This window comes from Oncorhynchus clarkii, chromosome 20, assembly GCF_045791955.1.
Source record: "Oncorhynchus clarkii lewisi isolate Uvic-CL-2024 chromosome 20, UVic_Ocla_1.0, whole genome shotgun sequence".
NCBI classification, from domain to species: domain Eukaryota; kingdom Metazoa; phylum Chordata; class Actinopteri; order Salmoniformes; family Salmonidae; genus Oncorhynchus; species Oncorhynchus clarkii.
In genome coordinates, this window is record NC_092166.1 from 4,306,867 (window position 1) to 4,322,261 (window position 15,395).

Below are 15,395 nucleotides of genomic sequence, written 5' to 3' on the forward strand. Positions count from 1 at the left end.
GTGAAGTATAGTATAGACTATAGTAGTGAAGTATAGTATAGACTATAGTAGTGAAGTATAGTATAGACTACAGTATAGACTATAGTAGTGTTGTATAGTATAGACTATAGTAGTGAAGTATAGTATAGACTATAGTAGTGTTGTATAGTATAGACTATAGTAGTGAAGTATAGTATAGACTATAGTAGTGAAGTATAGTATAGACTACAGTATAGGCTATAGTAGTGTTGTATAGTATAGACTATAGTATAGACTATAGTAGTGAAGTATAGTATAGACTATAGTAGTGAAGTATAGTATAGACTATAGTAGTGAAGTATAGTATAGACTATAGTAGTGAAGTATAGTATAGACTATAGTAGTGAAGTATAGTATAGACTACAGTATAGACTATAGTAGTGTTGTATAGTATAGACTATAGTATAGACTATAGTAGTGTTGTATAGTATAGACTATAGTAGTGAAGTATAGTATAGACTATAGTAGTGAAGTATAGTATAGACTATAGTAGTGAAGTATAGTATAGACTACAGTATAGACTATAGTAGTGTTGTATAGTATAGACTATAGTAGTGTTGTATAGTATAGACTATAGTAGTGTTGTATAGTAGACTATAGTAGTGTTGTATAGTATAGACTATAGTAGTGTTGTATAGTATAGACTATAGTAGTGTTGTATAGTATAGGCTATAGTAGTGTTGTATAGTATAGACTATAGTAGTGTTGTAACATAGTGTAGTGCAGTATAGTGTAGTATAGTGTAACATAGTGTAGTGCAGTATAGTGTAGTGCAGTGCAGTATAGTGTAGTGCAGTATAGTGTCGTGCAGTGTAGTGCAGTATAGTGTAGTGCAGTATAGTGTAGTGTAGTACAGTGTAGTGCAGTATAGTGTAGTGCAGTATAGTGTAGTGCAGTGTCGTGCAGTATAGTGTTGTGCAGTGTAGTGTAGTATATTGTAACAGAGTGTAGTGTAACATAGTGTAGTGTAACATAGTGTAGTGTAACATAGTGTAGTGTAACATAGTGTAGTGCAGTATAGTGTGGTGTAACAGTGTAGTGCAGTATATTGTAGTATAGTGTAACATAGTGTAGTGCAGTAGTGTAACATAGTGTAGTGCAGTATAGTGTAACATAGTGTAGTGCAGTATAGTGTAACATAGTGTAGTGTAACATAGTGTAGTGCAGTAATGTAACATAGTGTAGTGCAGTATAGTGTAACATCGTGTAGTGTAATAGAGTGTAGTTCAGTATAGTGCAATATAGTGTAGTGCAGTGCAGTATAGTGTAGTGTAGTGCAGTATAGTGTAGTGCAGTATAGTATAGTGCAATATAGTGTAGTGCAGTATAGTGTAGTGTAGTGCAGTATAGTGTAGTGCAGTATAGTGTAGTGCAGTATAGTGTAGTATAGTGTAGTGCAGTATAGTGTAGTGCAGTATAGTGTAACATAGTATAGTGCAGTATGGTATAGTCGAGTATAGTGTAGTGCAGTATAGTGTAGTGCAGTATAGTGTGACATAGTATAGTGCAGTATAGTATAGTCCAGTGTAACATAGTGTAGTGCAGTATAGTGTTGTGCAGTATAGTGTAACATAGTATAGTGTAACATAGTGTAGTGTAACATAGTGTAGTGTAACATAGTGTAGTGCAGTATAGTGTAATGCAGTATGGTGTAGTGCAGTATAGTGTAGTGCAGTATAGTGTAGTGTAGTGCAGTATAGTGTAGTGCGGTATAGTGCAGTATAGTGTAGTGCAGTATAGTGTGGTGCAGTATAGTGTAACATAGTATAGTGTAACATAGTGTAGTGTAACATAGTGTAGTGTAACATAGTGTAGTGTAGTATAGTGTAGTGCAGTATAGTGTAGTGTAGTGCAGTATAGTGTAGTGCAGTATAGTGTAGTGCAGCATAGTGTAGTGCAGTATAGTGTAGTGCAGCATAGTGTAGTGTAGTGTAGTGCAGTATAGTGTAGTGCAGTATAGTGTAGTGCAGTATAGTGTAGTGTAGTGCAGTATAGTGCAGTATAGTGTAGTGCGGTATAGTGCAGTATAGTGCAGTATAGTGCAGTGTAGTGCAGTATAGTGTAGTGTAGTGCAGTATAGTGTAGTGCAGTATAGTGTAGTGCAGCATAGTGTAGTGCAGTATAGTGTAGTGCAGCATAGTGTAGTGTAGTGCAGTATAGTGTAGTGCAGTATAGTGTAGTGCAGTATAGTGTAGTGCAGCATAGTGTAGTGTAGTGTAGTGCAGTATAGTGTAGTGTAGTGCAGCATAGTGTAGTGTAGTGCAGCATAGTGTAGTGTAGTGTAGTATAGTGTAGTGTAGTGTAGTGCAGCATAGTGTAGTGTAGTGTAGTATAGTGTAGTGCAGCATAGTGTAGTGTAGTGCAGTATAGTGTAGTGCAGTATAGTGTGGTGCGGTATAGCGCAGTATAGTGCAGTATAGTATAGTGTAGTGCAGTATAGTATAGTGTAGTGCAGTATAGTGTAGTGTAACACAGTGTAGTGCAGTATAGTGTAGTGCAGTATAGTGTAGTATAGTGTAGTGCAGTATAGTGTAGTGCAGTATAGTGCAGTATAGTGGGGTCCAGTATAGTGCAGTATAGTGTAACATAGTATAGTGCAGTATGGTATAGTCCAGTATAGTGTAGTGCAGTATAGTGTGGTGCAGTATAGTGTAACATAGTATAGTGTAACATAGTGTAGTGTAACATAGTGTAGTGTAACATAGTGTAGTGCAGTATAGTGTAGTGCAGTATAGTGTAACATAGTGTAGTGTAACAGTGTAGTGCAGTATAGTGTAGTGCAGTATAGTGTAGTGCAGTATAGTGTAGTGCAGTATAGTGTAGTGCAGTATAGTGTAGCCCTATAAACTCACTCCTTATCTGCTTCTTCAGTTCCTTGTTCGGGTCCAGCCAGTTCTGGAGAAAGAGACAAATTAGTAATGATATATATTAATAAAATCAATGAATGACCACCTATCCAGTCATTAACAGAGCCTGCCACGTTACCACTGCCCTGAGAAGGTCCCCTGGGGAAACTGTTATCAGTCACACAGAGGGCCGGTATCCACAAACATCTCAGAGTAGTTGTGTTAATCTAGGATCCGCTCCGCCCCCCCCCCCCCCCCCCCCCCTTGTCTATGCAACACTGCCCCACACCAAGTTTAGGTATTTATAAAAAATAAAAAGAATGATTTAACCTTTATTTAACTTGGCAAGTCAGTTAAAGAACAAATTCGTATTTAAAATGACGGGCCTACACCGGCCAAACCCGGACGACGCTGGGACAATTGTGCGCCGCCTTATGGGACTCCCAATCACGGTCGTTTGTGATACAGCCTGGATTCGAACCAGGGTCTGTAGTGACGCCTCGAACACTTAGACCTCTGAACCAGGGTCTGTAGTGACGCCTCTAGCACTGAGATGCAGTGCCTTAGACCTCTGAACCAGGGTCTGTAGTGACGCCTCTAGCACTGAGATGCAGTGCCTTAGACCTCTGAACCAGGGTCTGTAGTGACGCCTCTAGCACTGAGATGCAGTGTCTTAGACCTCTGAACCAGGGTCTGTAGTGACGCCTCTAGCACTGAGATGCAGTGCCTTAGACCTCTGAACCAGGGTCTGTAGTGACGCCTCTAGCACTGAGATGCTGACACGACAACAGACAGACAGACACGACACGACAACAGACAGACACGACAACAGACAGACACGACAACAGACAGGACAGACAGCCAGACAGCCAGGACATACAGACAGCCAGGACATACAGACAGCCAGGTCATACAGACAGCCAGGACATACAGACAGCCAGGACATACAGACAGACAGGACATACAGACAGCCAGACAGACAGGACATACAGACAGACATACAGACAGACATACAGGATAGCCAGGACATACAGACAGGACATACAGACAGACATACAGACAGACAGGACATACAGACAGGACATACATACAGGATAGCCAGGACATACATACAGACAGGACAGACAGACAGGACATACAGACAGGACAGACAGACATCTTTGATGAGTCTCTTCCTCTACCTTCTGGTTCTCCACGTCGCGGTACGTGATGCCAAAGTAGTCCGTCTCCAGCAGGTTCAGATGGTCACACACCTTGGCAAACAGCAGCTGGCCTCTGGCTCGTTTCTGGTGACACACAGAGGGCAGTTATTGAACAAGGGTCAGAGTTCACACTATAGGAGAGAACAATACAGGGAGGCCTGATTTCATATTTCATTGTCCACAGTGCACACTAATGTCAGGGTTGGGATCTGAACCCGGGTCCCCCACGGGAGAAAACAAAGTATTCCATTAGACCATGAGGAAATTCCCCCAGGGCTACCTCATTACGAGACCATGAGCCAGACTCAGGTCCTGCTACACTAGCATATAACTAGGAATGCAGTGTGACAGCGAGGTCACACCAGATCTAATGCAGTTTTCGACGTTCGTCCAGGTCGGGTGACGATGTCAATACCGGTCACTAGGGGCAACGGTGATCACTCTTACCATAGGCTTGCTAGGGAACTGCGGACGGGATTGACGGATGGGTGTATACTGCGAACTCTGGCTCCGAGGATCACAGGTTCAATCCCAGTGCTAGGCTGGCTCCGAGGATCGCAGGTTCAATCCCAGTGCTAGGCTGGCTCCGAGGATCGCAGGTTCAATCCCAGTGCTAGGCTGGCTCCGAGGATCGCAGGTTCAATCCCAGTGCTAGGCTGGCTCCGAGGATCGCAGGTTCAATCCCAGTGCTAGGCTGGCTCCGAGGATCGCAGGTTCAATCCCAGTGCTAGGCTGGCACCTTTTAATTTTACTTACCATAAACCTTTTTGAATTAATGCCTAAATGTATATTACTATATTGCAGTGGGATAAATCACAGTCGGAGTGTTTCTTGGTAGTCTTAAACAAAATCTACTTTGGAATAAAAGTCTACACCTGTACCACGCAGGATATAAAGTTGAAATGTATTACATTTTGAGTTTACATCCCAATATTACACTTTATATACATCACAGAAGACTGAAATATAACCGTTTGACAAATAATTTGTTAATAATTTTGGATATATTTTTTAAATAATTATGAAAAATATGAATAACATTCTCCTCATGAAGCCACTAGTCCTCCTCATGAAGTCACTAGTCCTCCTCATGAAGCCACTAGTCCTCCTCATGAAGCCACTAGTCCTCCTCATGAAGCCACTAGTCCTCCTCATGAAGCCACTAGTCCTCCTCATGAAGCCACTAGTCCTCCTCATGAAGCCTAGTCCTCCTCATGAAGCCACTAGTCCTCCTCATGAAGCCACTAGTCCTCCTCATGAAGCCACTAGTCCTCCTCATGAAGCCTAGTCCTCCTCATGAAGCTACTAGTCCTCCTCATGAAGCCACTAGTCCTCCTCATGAAGCCACTAGTCCTCCTCATGAAGCCACTAGTCCTCCTCATGAAGCCACTAGTCCTCCTCATGAAGCCACTAGTCCTCCTCATGAAGCCACTAGTCCTCCTCATGAAGCCACTAGTCCTCCTCATGAAGCTACTAGTCCTCCTCATGAAGCCACTAGTCCTCCTCATGAAGCCACTAGTCCTCCTCATGAAGCCACTAGTCCTCCTCATGAAGCCACTAGTCCTCCTCATGAAGCCACTAGTCCTCCTCATGAAGCCACTAGTCCTCCTCATGAAGCCACTAGTCCTCCTCATGAAGCCACTAGTCCTCCTCATGAAGCTACTAGTCCTCCTCATGAAGCCACTAGTCCTCCTCATGAAGCCACTAGTCCTCCTCATGAAGCCACTAGTCCTCCTCATGAAGCCACTAGTCCTCCTCATGAAGCCACTAGTCCTCCTCATGAAGCCACTAGTCCTCCTCATGAAGCCACTAGTCCTCCTCATGAAGCCACTAGTCCTCCTCATGAAGCCACTAGTCCTCCTCATGAAGCCACTAGTCCTCCTCATGAAGCCACTAGTCCTCCTCATGAAGCTACTAGTCCTCCTCATGAAGCCACTAGTCCTCCTCATGAAGCCACTAGTCCTCCTCATGAAGCCACTAGTCCTCCTCATGAAGCCACTAGTCCTCCTCATGAAGCCACTAGTCCTCCTCATGAAGCCACTAGTCCTCCTCATGAAGCCACTAGTCCTCCTCATGAAGCTACTAGTCCTCCTCATGAAGCCACTAGTCCTCCTCATGAAGCCACTAGTCCTCCTCATGAAGCCACTAGTCCTCCTCATGAAGCCACTAGTCCTCCTCATGAAGCCACTAGTCCTCCTCATGAAGCCACTAGTCCTCCTCATGAAGCCTAGTCCTCCTCATGAAGCCACTAGCCACTGATTATCTGTTCTTCAGCGAACAACAACAGTACTGTGCAGCTAACAGGGATGAATAAAGACTGTGGTTAATTGACAAAAGAGCAGGGGTGAAAGGTTATGTTGACAGCACGTAAACTGACCTCCTCCCTGCTGTTCTGACATCTCCTCCTCCCCCTCCCCGCTGTTCTGACATCTCCTCCTTCTCCTCCCCGCTGTTCTGACATCTCCTCCTTCTCCTCCCCGCTGTTCTGACATCTCCTCCTTCTCCTCCCCGCTGTTCTGACATCTCCTCCCCCTCCCCGCTGTTCTGACATCTCCTCCCCCTCCCCGCTGTTCTGACATCTCCTCCCCCTCCTCCCCGCTGTTCTGACATCTCCTCCCCCTCCTCCCCGCTGTTCTGACATCTCCTCCCCCTCCCCGCTGTTCTGACATCTCCTCTTTCTCCTCCCCGCTGTTCTGACATCTCCTTCTTCTCCTCCCCGCTGTTCTGACATCTCCTCCTTCTCCTCCCCGCTGTTCTGACATCTCCTCCTTCTCCTCCCCACTGTTCTGACATCTCCTCCATCTCCTCCCCGCTGTTCTGACATCTCCTCCTTCTCCTCCCCGCTGTTCTGACATCCCCTCCTTCTCCTCCCCGCTGTTCTGACATCTCCTCCCCCTCCTCCCCGCTGTTCTGACATCTCCTCCCCCTCCTCGCTGTTCTGACATCTCCTTCTCCCCCTCCCCGCTGTTCTGACATCTCCTCCCCCTCCCCGCTGTTCTGACATCTCCTCCTTCTCCTCCCCGCTGTTCTGACATCTCCTCCCCCTCCCCGCTGTTCTGACATCTCCTCCCCCTCCCCGCTGTTCTGACATCTCCTCCCCCTCCCCGCTGTTCTGACATCTCCTTCTCCCCGCTGTTCTGACATCTCCTCCTCCCCCTCCCCGCTGTTCTGACATCTCCTCCCCCTCCCCGCTGTTCTGACATCTCCTCCCCCTCCCCGCTGTTCTGACATCTCCTCCTTCTCCTCCCCGCTGTTCTGACATCTCCTCCTTCTCCTCCCCGCTGTTCTGACATCTCCTCCTTCTCCTCCCCGCTGTTCTGACATCTCCTCCTTCTCCTCCCCGCTGTTCTGACATCTCCTCCTTCTCCTCCCCGCTGTTCTGACATCTCCTTCTTCTCCTCCCCGCTGTTCTGACATCTCCTTCTTCTCCTCCCCGCTGTTCTGACATCTCCTCCTTCTCCTCCCCGCTGTTCTGACATCTCCTCCTTCTCCTCCCCGCTGTTCTGACATCTCCTCCTTCTCCTCCCCGCTGTTCTGACATCTCCTTCTTCTCCTCCCCGCTGTTCTGACATCTCCTTCTTCTCCTCCCCGCTGTTCTGACATCTCCTCCTTCTCCTCCCCGCTGTTCTGACATCTCCTCCTTCTCCTCCCCGCTGTTCTGACATCTCCTCCTTCTCCTCCCCGCTGTTCTGACATCTCCTCCTTCTCCTCCCCGCTGTTCTGACATCTCCTCCTTCTCCTCCCCGCTGTTCTGACATCTCCTCCTTCTCCTCCCCGCTGTTCTGACATCTCCTCCTTCTCCTCCCCGCTGTTCTGACATCTCCTCCTTCTCCTCCCCGCTGTTCTGACATCTCCTCATTCTCCTCCCCGCTGTTCTGACATCTCCTCCTTCTCCTCCCCGCTGTTCTGACATCTCCTCCTTCTCCTCCCCGCTGTTCTGACATCTCCTCCTTCTCCGCCCCGCTGTTCTGACATCTCCTCCTTCTCCGCCCCGCTGTTCTGACATCTCCTCCCCCTCCTCCCCGCTGTTCTGACATCTCCTCCCCCTCCCCGCTGTTCTGACATCTCCTCCCCCTCCCCGCTGTTCTGACATCTCCTCCCCCTCCCCGCTGTTCTGACATCTCCTCCCCCTCCCCGCTGTTCTGACATCTCCTCCCCCTCCCCGCTGTTCTGACATCTCCTCCTCCTCCCTGCTGTTCTGACATCTACTCCTCCTCCTTCTCTGTGTTATCCACCTCCTCCTCCTCCTCTCTGTGTGTTATCCACCTCCTCCTCCTCTCTCTCTGTGTGTGTTATCCACCTCCCCCTCCTCTCTCTCTGTGTGTGTTATCCTCCTCCTCCTCTGTGTGTTATCCTCTTCCTCCTCCGTGTGTTATCCTCCTCCTCTTCTCTGTGTGTTATCCTCCTCCTCCTCCTTTCTGTGTGTTATCCTCCTCTTCCTCCTCTGTGTGTTATCCTCCTCCTTTGTGTGTGTTATCCTCATCCTCCTCCTCTCTGTGTGTTATTCTCCTCCTCCTCCTCCTCCTCCTTTCTGTGTGTTATCCTCATCCTCCTCTCTGTGTGTTATCCTCATCCTCCTCTCTGTGTGTTATCCTTCTCCTCCTCCTCCCTGTGTTATCCTCCTCCTCCCTGTGTTATCCTCCTCCTCCTCCCTGTGTTATCATCCTCCTCCTCCCTGTGTTATCATCCTCCCCCTCCTCTGTGTTATCATCCTCCCCCTCCTCTCTGTGTTATCATCCTCCTCCTCCTCTCTGTGTTATCCTCCTCTCTGTGTGTTATCCTCCTCCTCCTCCTCTCTGTGTGTGTTATCCTCCTCTCTGTGTGTGTTATCCTCCTCTCTGTGTGTGTTATCCTCCTCTCTGTGTGTGTTATCCTCCTCTCTGTGTGTGTTATCCTCCTCTCTGTGTGTGTTATCCTCCTCCTCTTCTTTCACAGCAGGCTGTAGCTGTGCAGTCTGACTAGCTTCCAGTCAAACTCCCTCTGAGTCCCTGGGGATATATTTAGGTTGCTGTTACCACCTCCCTCCCTCTCCCCACTCTCACAGAGGCCTGGCATAACTCTGCTCTCGATGCCTCCCCGAGGTTACGAGTTACATCTGACAGGCTTGTGTGTGATTCTCAAGCCTATTAAAAGAGGCTTCGACAGACACTTCAAAACAGCAGGAACAACATCCCCGGCAGTTAGCACAGACTGATGTCACACCCAATCAGACAGTCACACCAGCACAGTCACACCAACACAGTCACACCAGCACAGACTGATGTCACACCCAATCAGACAGTCACACCAACACAGTCACACCAACACAGACTGATGTCCGCCCGGCCCACGGTTCTGTACTATGATAACTGTATTTAGGCTGTGAATCAACCCCCCCCCCCCCCCCCGTAGTAACTATGGCTGTTCTTAAAAAGGTTCTACGAAAACCTAAGCTTATTAATAATGAGATTGCAGCTCAGGATTACAACAGTAAAACCCATATTAAAAGAAAACAGCCACTAAGCTAAGGTGGTGGTGGTAATACAGTAGATATAAACCGTTATATATATATCACACTTAACTACACCGATGACTCTCCTTAATAATAACACCAGAACAGCAGCATGTTTCAGGCCTTAGTCGTAGGGTAAACTAGATTTTTGTTTTAAAAAGGTCGAGCTACAAGGGGAAACGAATGATTCTTCCATCAGACTTGAAGGAAAATCACAGTGAATACATTTTTCCCACAGGGGGTGAGCGAGGGAGAGAGAGAGAGAGAGAGAGAGACAGTGAGAGAGAGACAGAGACAGTGAGAGAGACAGACAGTGAGAGAGAGAGAGACAGACCTTCCATAACAAAGCCATCACCTACAGAGAGATGAACCTGGAGAAGAGTCCCCTAAGCAAGCTGGTCCTGGGGCTCTGTTCACAAAACACAAACACACCCTACAGAGCCCCAGGACAGCAACACAATTAGACCCAACCAAATCATGAGAAAACAAAAAGATAATTACTTGACACATTGGAAAGAATTAACAAAAAAAACAGAGCAAACTAGAATGCTATTTGGCCCTAAACAGAGAGTACACAGCGGCAGAATACCTGACCACTGTGACTGACCCAAAATTAAGGAAAGCTTTGACTATGTACAGACTCAGTGAGCATAGCCTTGCTATTGAGAAAGGCCGCCGTAGGCAGACATGGCTCTCAAGAGAAGACAGGCTATGTGCTCACTGCCCACAAAATGAGGTGGAAACTGAGCTGCACTTCCTAACCTCCTGCCCAATGTATGACCATATTAGAGACACATATTTCCCTCATATTATTCAGATCCACAAAGAATTTGAAAACAAATCCAATTTTGATAAACTCCCATATCTACTGGGGGAAATTCCACAGTGTGCCATCACAGCAGCAAGATTTGTGACCTGTTGCCACAAGAAAAGGGCAACCAGTGAAGAACAAACACCATTGTAAATACAACCCATATTTATGCTTATTTATTTTATCTTGTGTCCTTTAACCATTTGTACATTGTTAAAACACTGTGTATATATATATATATATATATATATAAAAATAAATATATATATATATATAAAATATGACATTTGTAATGTCTTTATTGTTTTGAAACTTCTGTATGTGTAATGTTTACTGTTAATTTTTATTGTTTATTTCACTTTGTATATTGTCTACCTCACTTGCTTTGGCAATGATAACACATGTTTCCCATGCCAATAAAGCCCTTGAATTGAATTGACAGACAGTGAGAGACAGACAGTGAGAGAGATAGAGAGAGACAGTGAGAGAGATAGAGAGAGACAGTGAGAGAGATAGAGAGAGACAGTGAGAGAGATAGAGAGAGACAGTGAGAGAGAGAGATAGAGACAGTGAGAGAGATAGATAGAGACAGTGAGAGAGACAGTTAGAGACAGTGAGAGAGATAGATAGAGACAGTGAGAGAGGCAGATAGAGACAGTGAGAGAGACAGTGAGAGAGATAGAGAGAGAGATAGAGAGAGACAGTGAGAGAGATAGATAGAGACAGTGAGAGAGATAGAGAGAGACAGTGAGAGAGATAGAGAGAGACAGTGAGAGAGGTAGAGAGAGACAGTGAGAGAGGGAGACAGTCTGCCAGTACTAAACTGGTCTTCAGACAGTAATGGGAATGAGATAAAACAGACTCCCTACAACGAACTGAGTATCTTCATTTAACCTCAATGTTCTCAATGTGTGATATGTTGCTGGCTTTAACCAGCCTGTAACCAGCTGGCCTGTGTGATATGTTGCTGGCTTTAACCAGCCTGTAACCAGCTGGCCTGTGTGATATGTTGCTGGCTTTAACCAGCCTGTAACCAGCTGGCCTGTGTGATATGTTGCTGGCTTTAACCAGCCTGTAACCAGCTGGCCTGTGTGATATGTTGCTGGCTTTAACCAGCTTGTAACCAGCTGGCCGGTGTGGTATGTTGCTGGCTTTAACCAGCCTGTAACCAGCTGGCCTGTGTGATATGTTGCTGGCTTTAACCAGCCTGAAACCAGCTGGCCTGTGTGATATGTTGCTGGCTATAACCAGCCTGTAACCAGCTGGCCTGTGTGATATGTTGCTGGCTTTAACCAGCCTGTAACCAGCTGGCCGGTGTGATATGTTGCTGGCTTTAACCAGCCTGTAACCAGCTGGCCTGTGTGATATGTTGCTGGCTTTAACCAGCCTGTAACCAGCTGGCCTGTGTGACATGTTACTGGCTTTAACCAGCCTGTAACCAGCTGGCCTGTGTGATATGTTGCTGGCTTTAACCAGCCTGTAACCAGCTGGCCTGTGTGATATGTTGCTGGCTTTAACCAGCCTGTAACCAGCTGGCCTGTGTGATATGTTGCTGGCTTTAACCAGCCTGTAACTAGCTGGCCTGTGTGACATGTTGCTGGCTTTAACCAGCCTGTAACCAGCTGGCCTGTGTGATATGTTGCTGGCTTTAACCAGCATGTAACCAGCTGGCCTGTGTGATATGTTGCTGGCTTTAACCAGCCTGTAACCAGCTGGCCTGTGTGATATGTTGCTGGCTTAAACCAGCCTGTAACCAGCTGGCCTGTGTGATATGTTGCTGGCTTTAACCAGCCTGTAACCAGCTGGCCTGTGTGATATGTTGCTGGCTTTAACCAGCCTGTAACCAGCTGGCCTGTGTGATATGTTGCTGGCTTTAACCAGCCTGTAACCAGCTGGCCTGTGTGATATGTTGCTGGCTTTAACCAGCCTGTAACCAGCTGGCCTGTGTGATATGTTGCTGGCTTTAACCAGCCTGTAACCAGCTGGCCTGTGTGATATGTTGCTGGCTTTAACCAGCCTGTAACCAGCTGGCCTGTGTGATATGTTGCTGGCTTTAACCAGCCTGTAACCAGCTGGCCTGTGTGATATGTTGCTCTGACATCATTGCTCTGACATCATCGCTCGTGTGATAGAACAGAAGCACATGTACTTTATTTTCCCTTGGTGCTCCACCACCTCTGCTTCATCAACAAAACCCAATCAACAACGGTGCTGGGGAGGACAGTGGCCATGTCTCCTCCTGCTGCGGACTCCATGTTTACCTGGTCTGTCTGTGTGTTCACGTACAGTCATATAGCCTGTGTCAGTGTGCAGCTGTAGTTTAACCTTGACATGTTTACAGTAGCTGTCCTCATAGCTGCCCGGTCCAAGGGGCTGGTGCAGGGAGACGGGGGCTGTTGGAGGGAGGAGGGAGGGGTGGAGGGAGGGGCTGATGGAGGGAGGGAGGGAGGGGTGGAGGAGGGAGGGAGGGGTGGAGGGGAGGAGGGAGGGAGAGGTAGAGGGGAGGAGGAGGGAGGTGAGGAAGAGGAAGGGAAAGAGGGGGGGGGGGTGGAGGGTAGAGGGAGAAGGACTGAAGGAGAGAGGGGGGATACTATAAATCTGTAAACAGAGGGAGATCCCTCGGGAGGCTCTCTCCCCTCCTCACAGTCTTCTCTCATGCAGGGGAGGCCCATACACTAATACATGACCCAGCCACAGACCACACCCCAGGGAGTCATGCAGGGGAGGCCCATACACTAATACCATGACCCAGCCACAGACCACACCCCAGGGAGTCATGCAGGGGAGGCACATACACTAATACCATGACCTCGCCACAGACCACACCCCAGGGAGTCATGCAGGGGAGGCCCATACACTAATACATGACCCCAGCCACAGACCACACCGCAGGGAGTCATGCAGGGGAGGCCCATACACTAATACACGACCCAGCCACAGACCACACCCCAGGGAGTCATGCAGGGGAGGCCCATACACTAATACATGACCCCACCACAGACCACACCGCAGGGAGTCATGCAGGGGAGGCCCATACACTAATACATGACCCAGCCACAGACCACACCGCAGGGAGTCATGCAGGGGAGGCCCATACACTAATACATGACCCAGCCACAGACCACACCGCAGGGAGTCATGCAGGGGAGGCCCATACACTAATACCATGACTTCGCCACAGATCACACCGCAGGGAGTCATATAAACAGCTCTCAATCATTCTCCTTGTGTTCTGATTATGACGTCTTGATGTAGAACGTATCACAGTGTAAAACGTGGAAGCAGCTGGTCTCTGTGTGTGGAAGGCTGAGCTCCTGAAGTCATCTCTCTCTCTCTCTCTCTCTCTCTCACCTTCCCTCAACATCCAATAACTGTTCTGTGTGGGCGTGTGCATTTACTTCATACATCTGCCAATCAATGACTGTATCAGTCCAGGTATAACTCAATATAAATGACTATCAGTGTAACTCAATATAAATGACTATCAGAATAACTCAATATGAAGCAAGAAACCAAATTGTATAATTCCAAAAATGTAAAAATGATCCCAACAGTTACTGCAATCTACCCCCCAACGACCCCCAAATTAGCTCATACACCAATCCCTGTATGTCTACACCCCGTCCAGATGAGACGTTGTTCAGAAGTGCTGGATGTCCACAGCAGGAGGGTAAAGTAGGATTGGGAGTGACTCACACAGAGAACAGTGAGAATGACACTGATCCTCTTAAACCCACACCCCAAACCGAACAACCGTTCCTAAACCCCTCTACACACACACACACAAACGTCTCCTGTTCCAAAGCCCCCACCCAAACATAGGGGGGAGGGGGTAGATTAGCCCTAACGGGGCTCTATCCTCTATCTGGCTAAAGCAGATTTGGTTGTTTGTTTGGGTGGAAGGAACGTTGAGTCCTTGGCATGTTGAAGCTTCTCCCCGCTTGTCTACACACACACACAACTCTATACATCTGACAGAACTGGAAGCTAAGTTGTTGTTACTGTGTGTCATTTGAGATGATGGTTTCTCTGGATATTTGATGGCAGAAAAGTCATTTTATCTGAGAGAGACAGAGACAGAGAGAGAGAGAGAGAGAGAGAGACAGAGAGACAGAGAGAGAGACAGAGAGAGACAGAGACAGACAGAGAGAGAGAGAGACAGAGAGAGACAGAGAGAGAGAGAGAGAGAGAGAGAGAGATAGAGAGAGAGAGACAGAGAGAGAGACAGAGAGAGAGACAGAGACAGAGACAGAGAGAGAGAGACAGAGAGAGACAGACAGAGACAGACAGAGACAGACAGAGACAGACAGAGAGAGACAGACAGAGACAGAGAGAGACAGAGACAGAGACAGAGACAGAGAGAGACAGAGACAGAGACAGAGACAGAGACAGAGACAGAGACAGACAGAGAGAGAGAGATCAAATCTGAAATGAGCTATTAAGACTTTCATCCAATCACATCCACCCTGGACGGACGGCAGATAGCAGCAACCTCCTCCTCTTCCTCATCCCCCCCTGTACTCACATCCACCGTCATGGTGTAGTCGGAGCCATCTAGCAGGGTGATTTTACACTGCATGTTCTTCAGCTTCCGGACTCCCCTCAGTGGAGACTTGATTGACAGGCGACTGGTTGACGACCTGGTTGACGTCAGGTCCTCCTCAAACTAGAGAAAGGAAACACCGACAGGGTTTAGCGATCGAGGCTTCATTAGGAGCCAGTTGTCTACATTTTACGTGTACATGTTTGTCATTGAGCAAACACTCTTATCCAGAATGTATCCATTAGTTATTACTGCATCCATCTTAAAGTAGCTAGGTGAGCAAGTGCCTGTTAAGTACGTGTTGTTGGTATGCCAATGACAGATAAGAAACAGAATGACAGTGTTTAGTCATTAAAATAGGCAGAGGAAAATAATCCACTATGACAATGTTTGATCAGTCCCATCCCCAAAAACATGACATGCCACAAGAGGTCTCTTCACAGTCCCCAAGTCCAGAACAGACTATGGGAGGTGCACAGTACTA

At 47.4% G+C, this 15,395-nt stretch overlaps 1 protein-coding gene across 7 annotated transcripts in view; it reads right to left on the bottom strand.

The window, feature by feature from the left end:
• Nucleotides 1–15,030, bottom strand: part of LOC139375787 (band 4.1-like protein 3) — a 66,382-nt gene extending 51,352 nt beyond the window's left edge. For all 7 annotated transcript variants that reach the window (XM_071117638.1, XM_071117636.1, XM_071117635.1 and 4 more), the window contains exons 1-3: nt 14,894–15,030; nt 4,046–4,150; nt 2,871–2,913 (exon numbers count right to left, since the gene is read on the bottom strand). In XM_071117638.1, the coding sequence (XP_070973739.1) occupies nt 2,871–2,913; nt 4,046–4,150; nt 14,894–14,947 (202 nt within the window). In that variant the 5' untranslated portion in view covers nt 14,948–15,030. The remainder of the gene's footprint in view (nt 1–2,870; nt 2,914–4,045; nt 4,151–14,893) is intronic.
• Between the last annotated feature and the right edge of the window lie 365 nt (nt 15,031–15,395).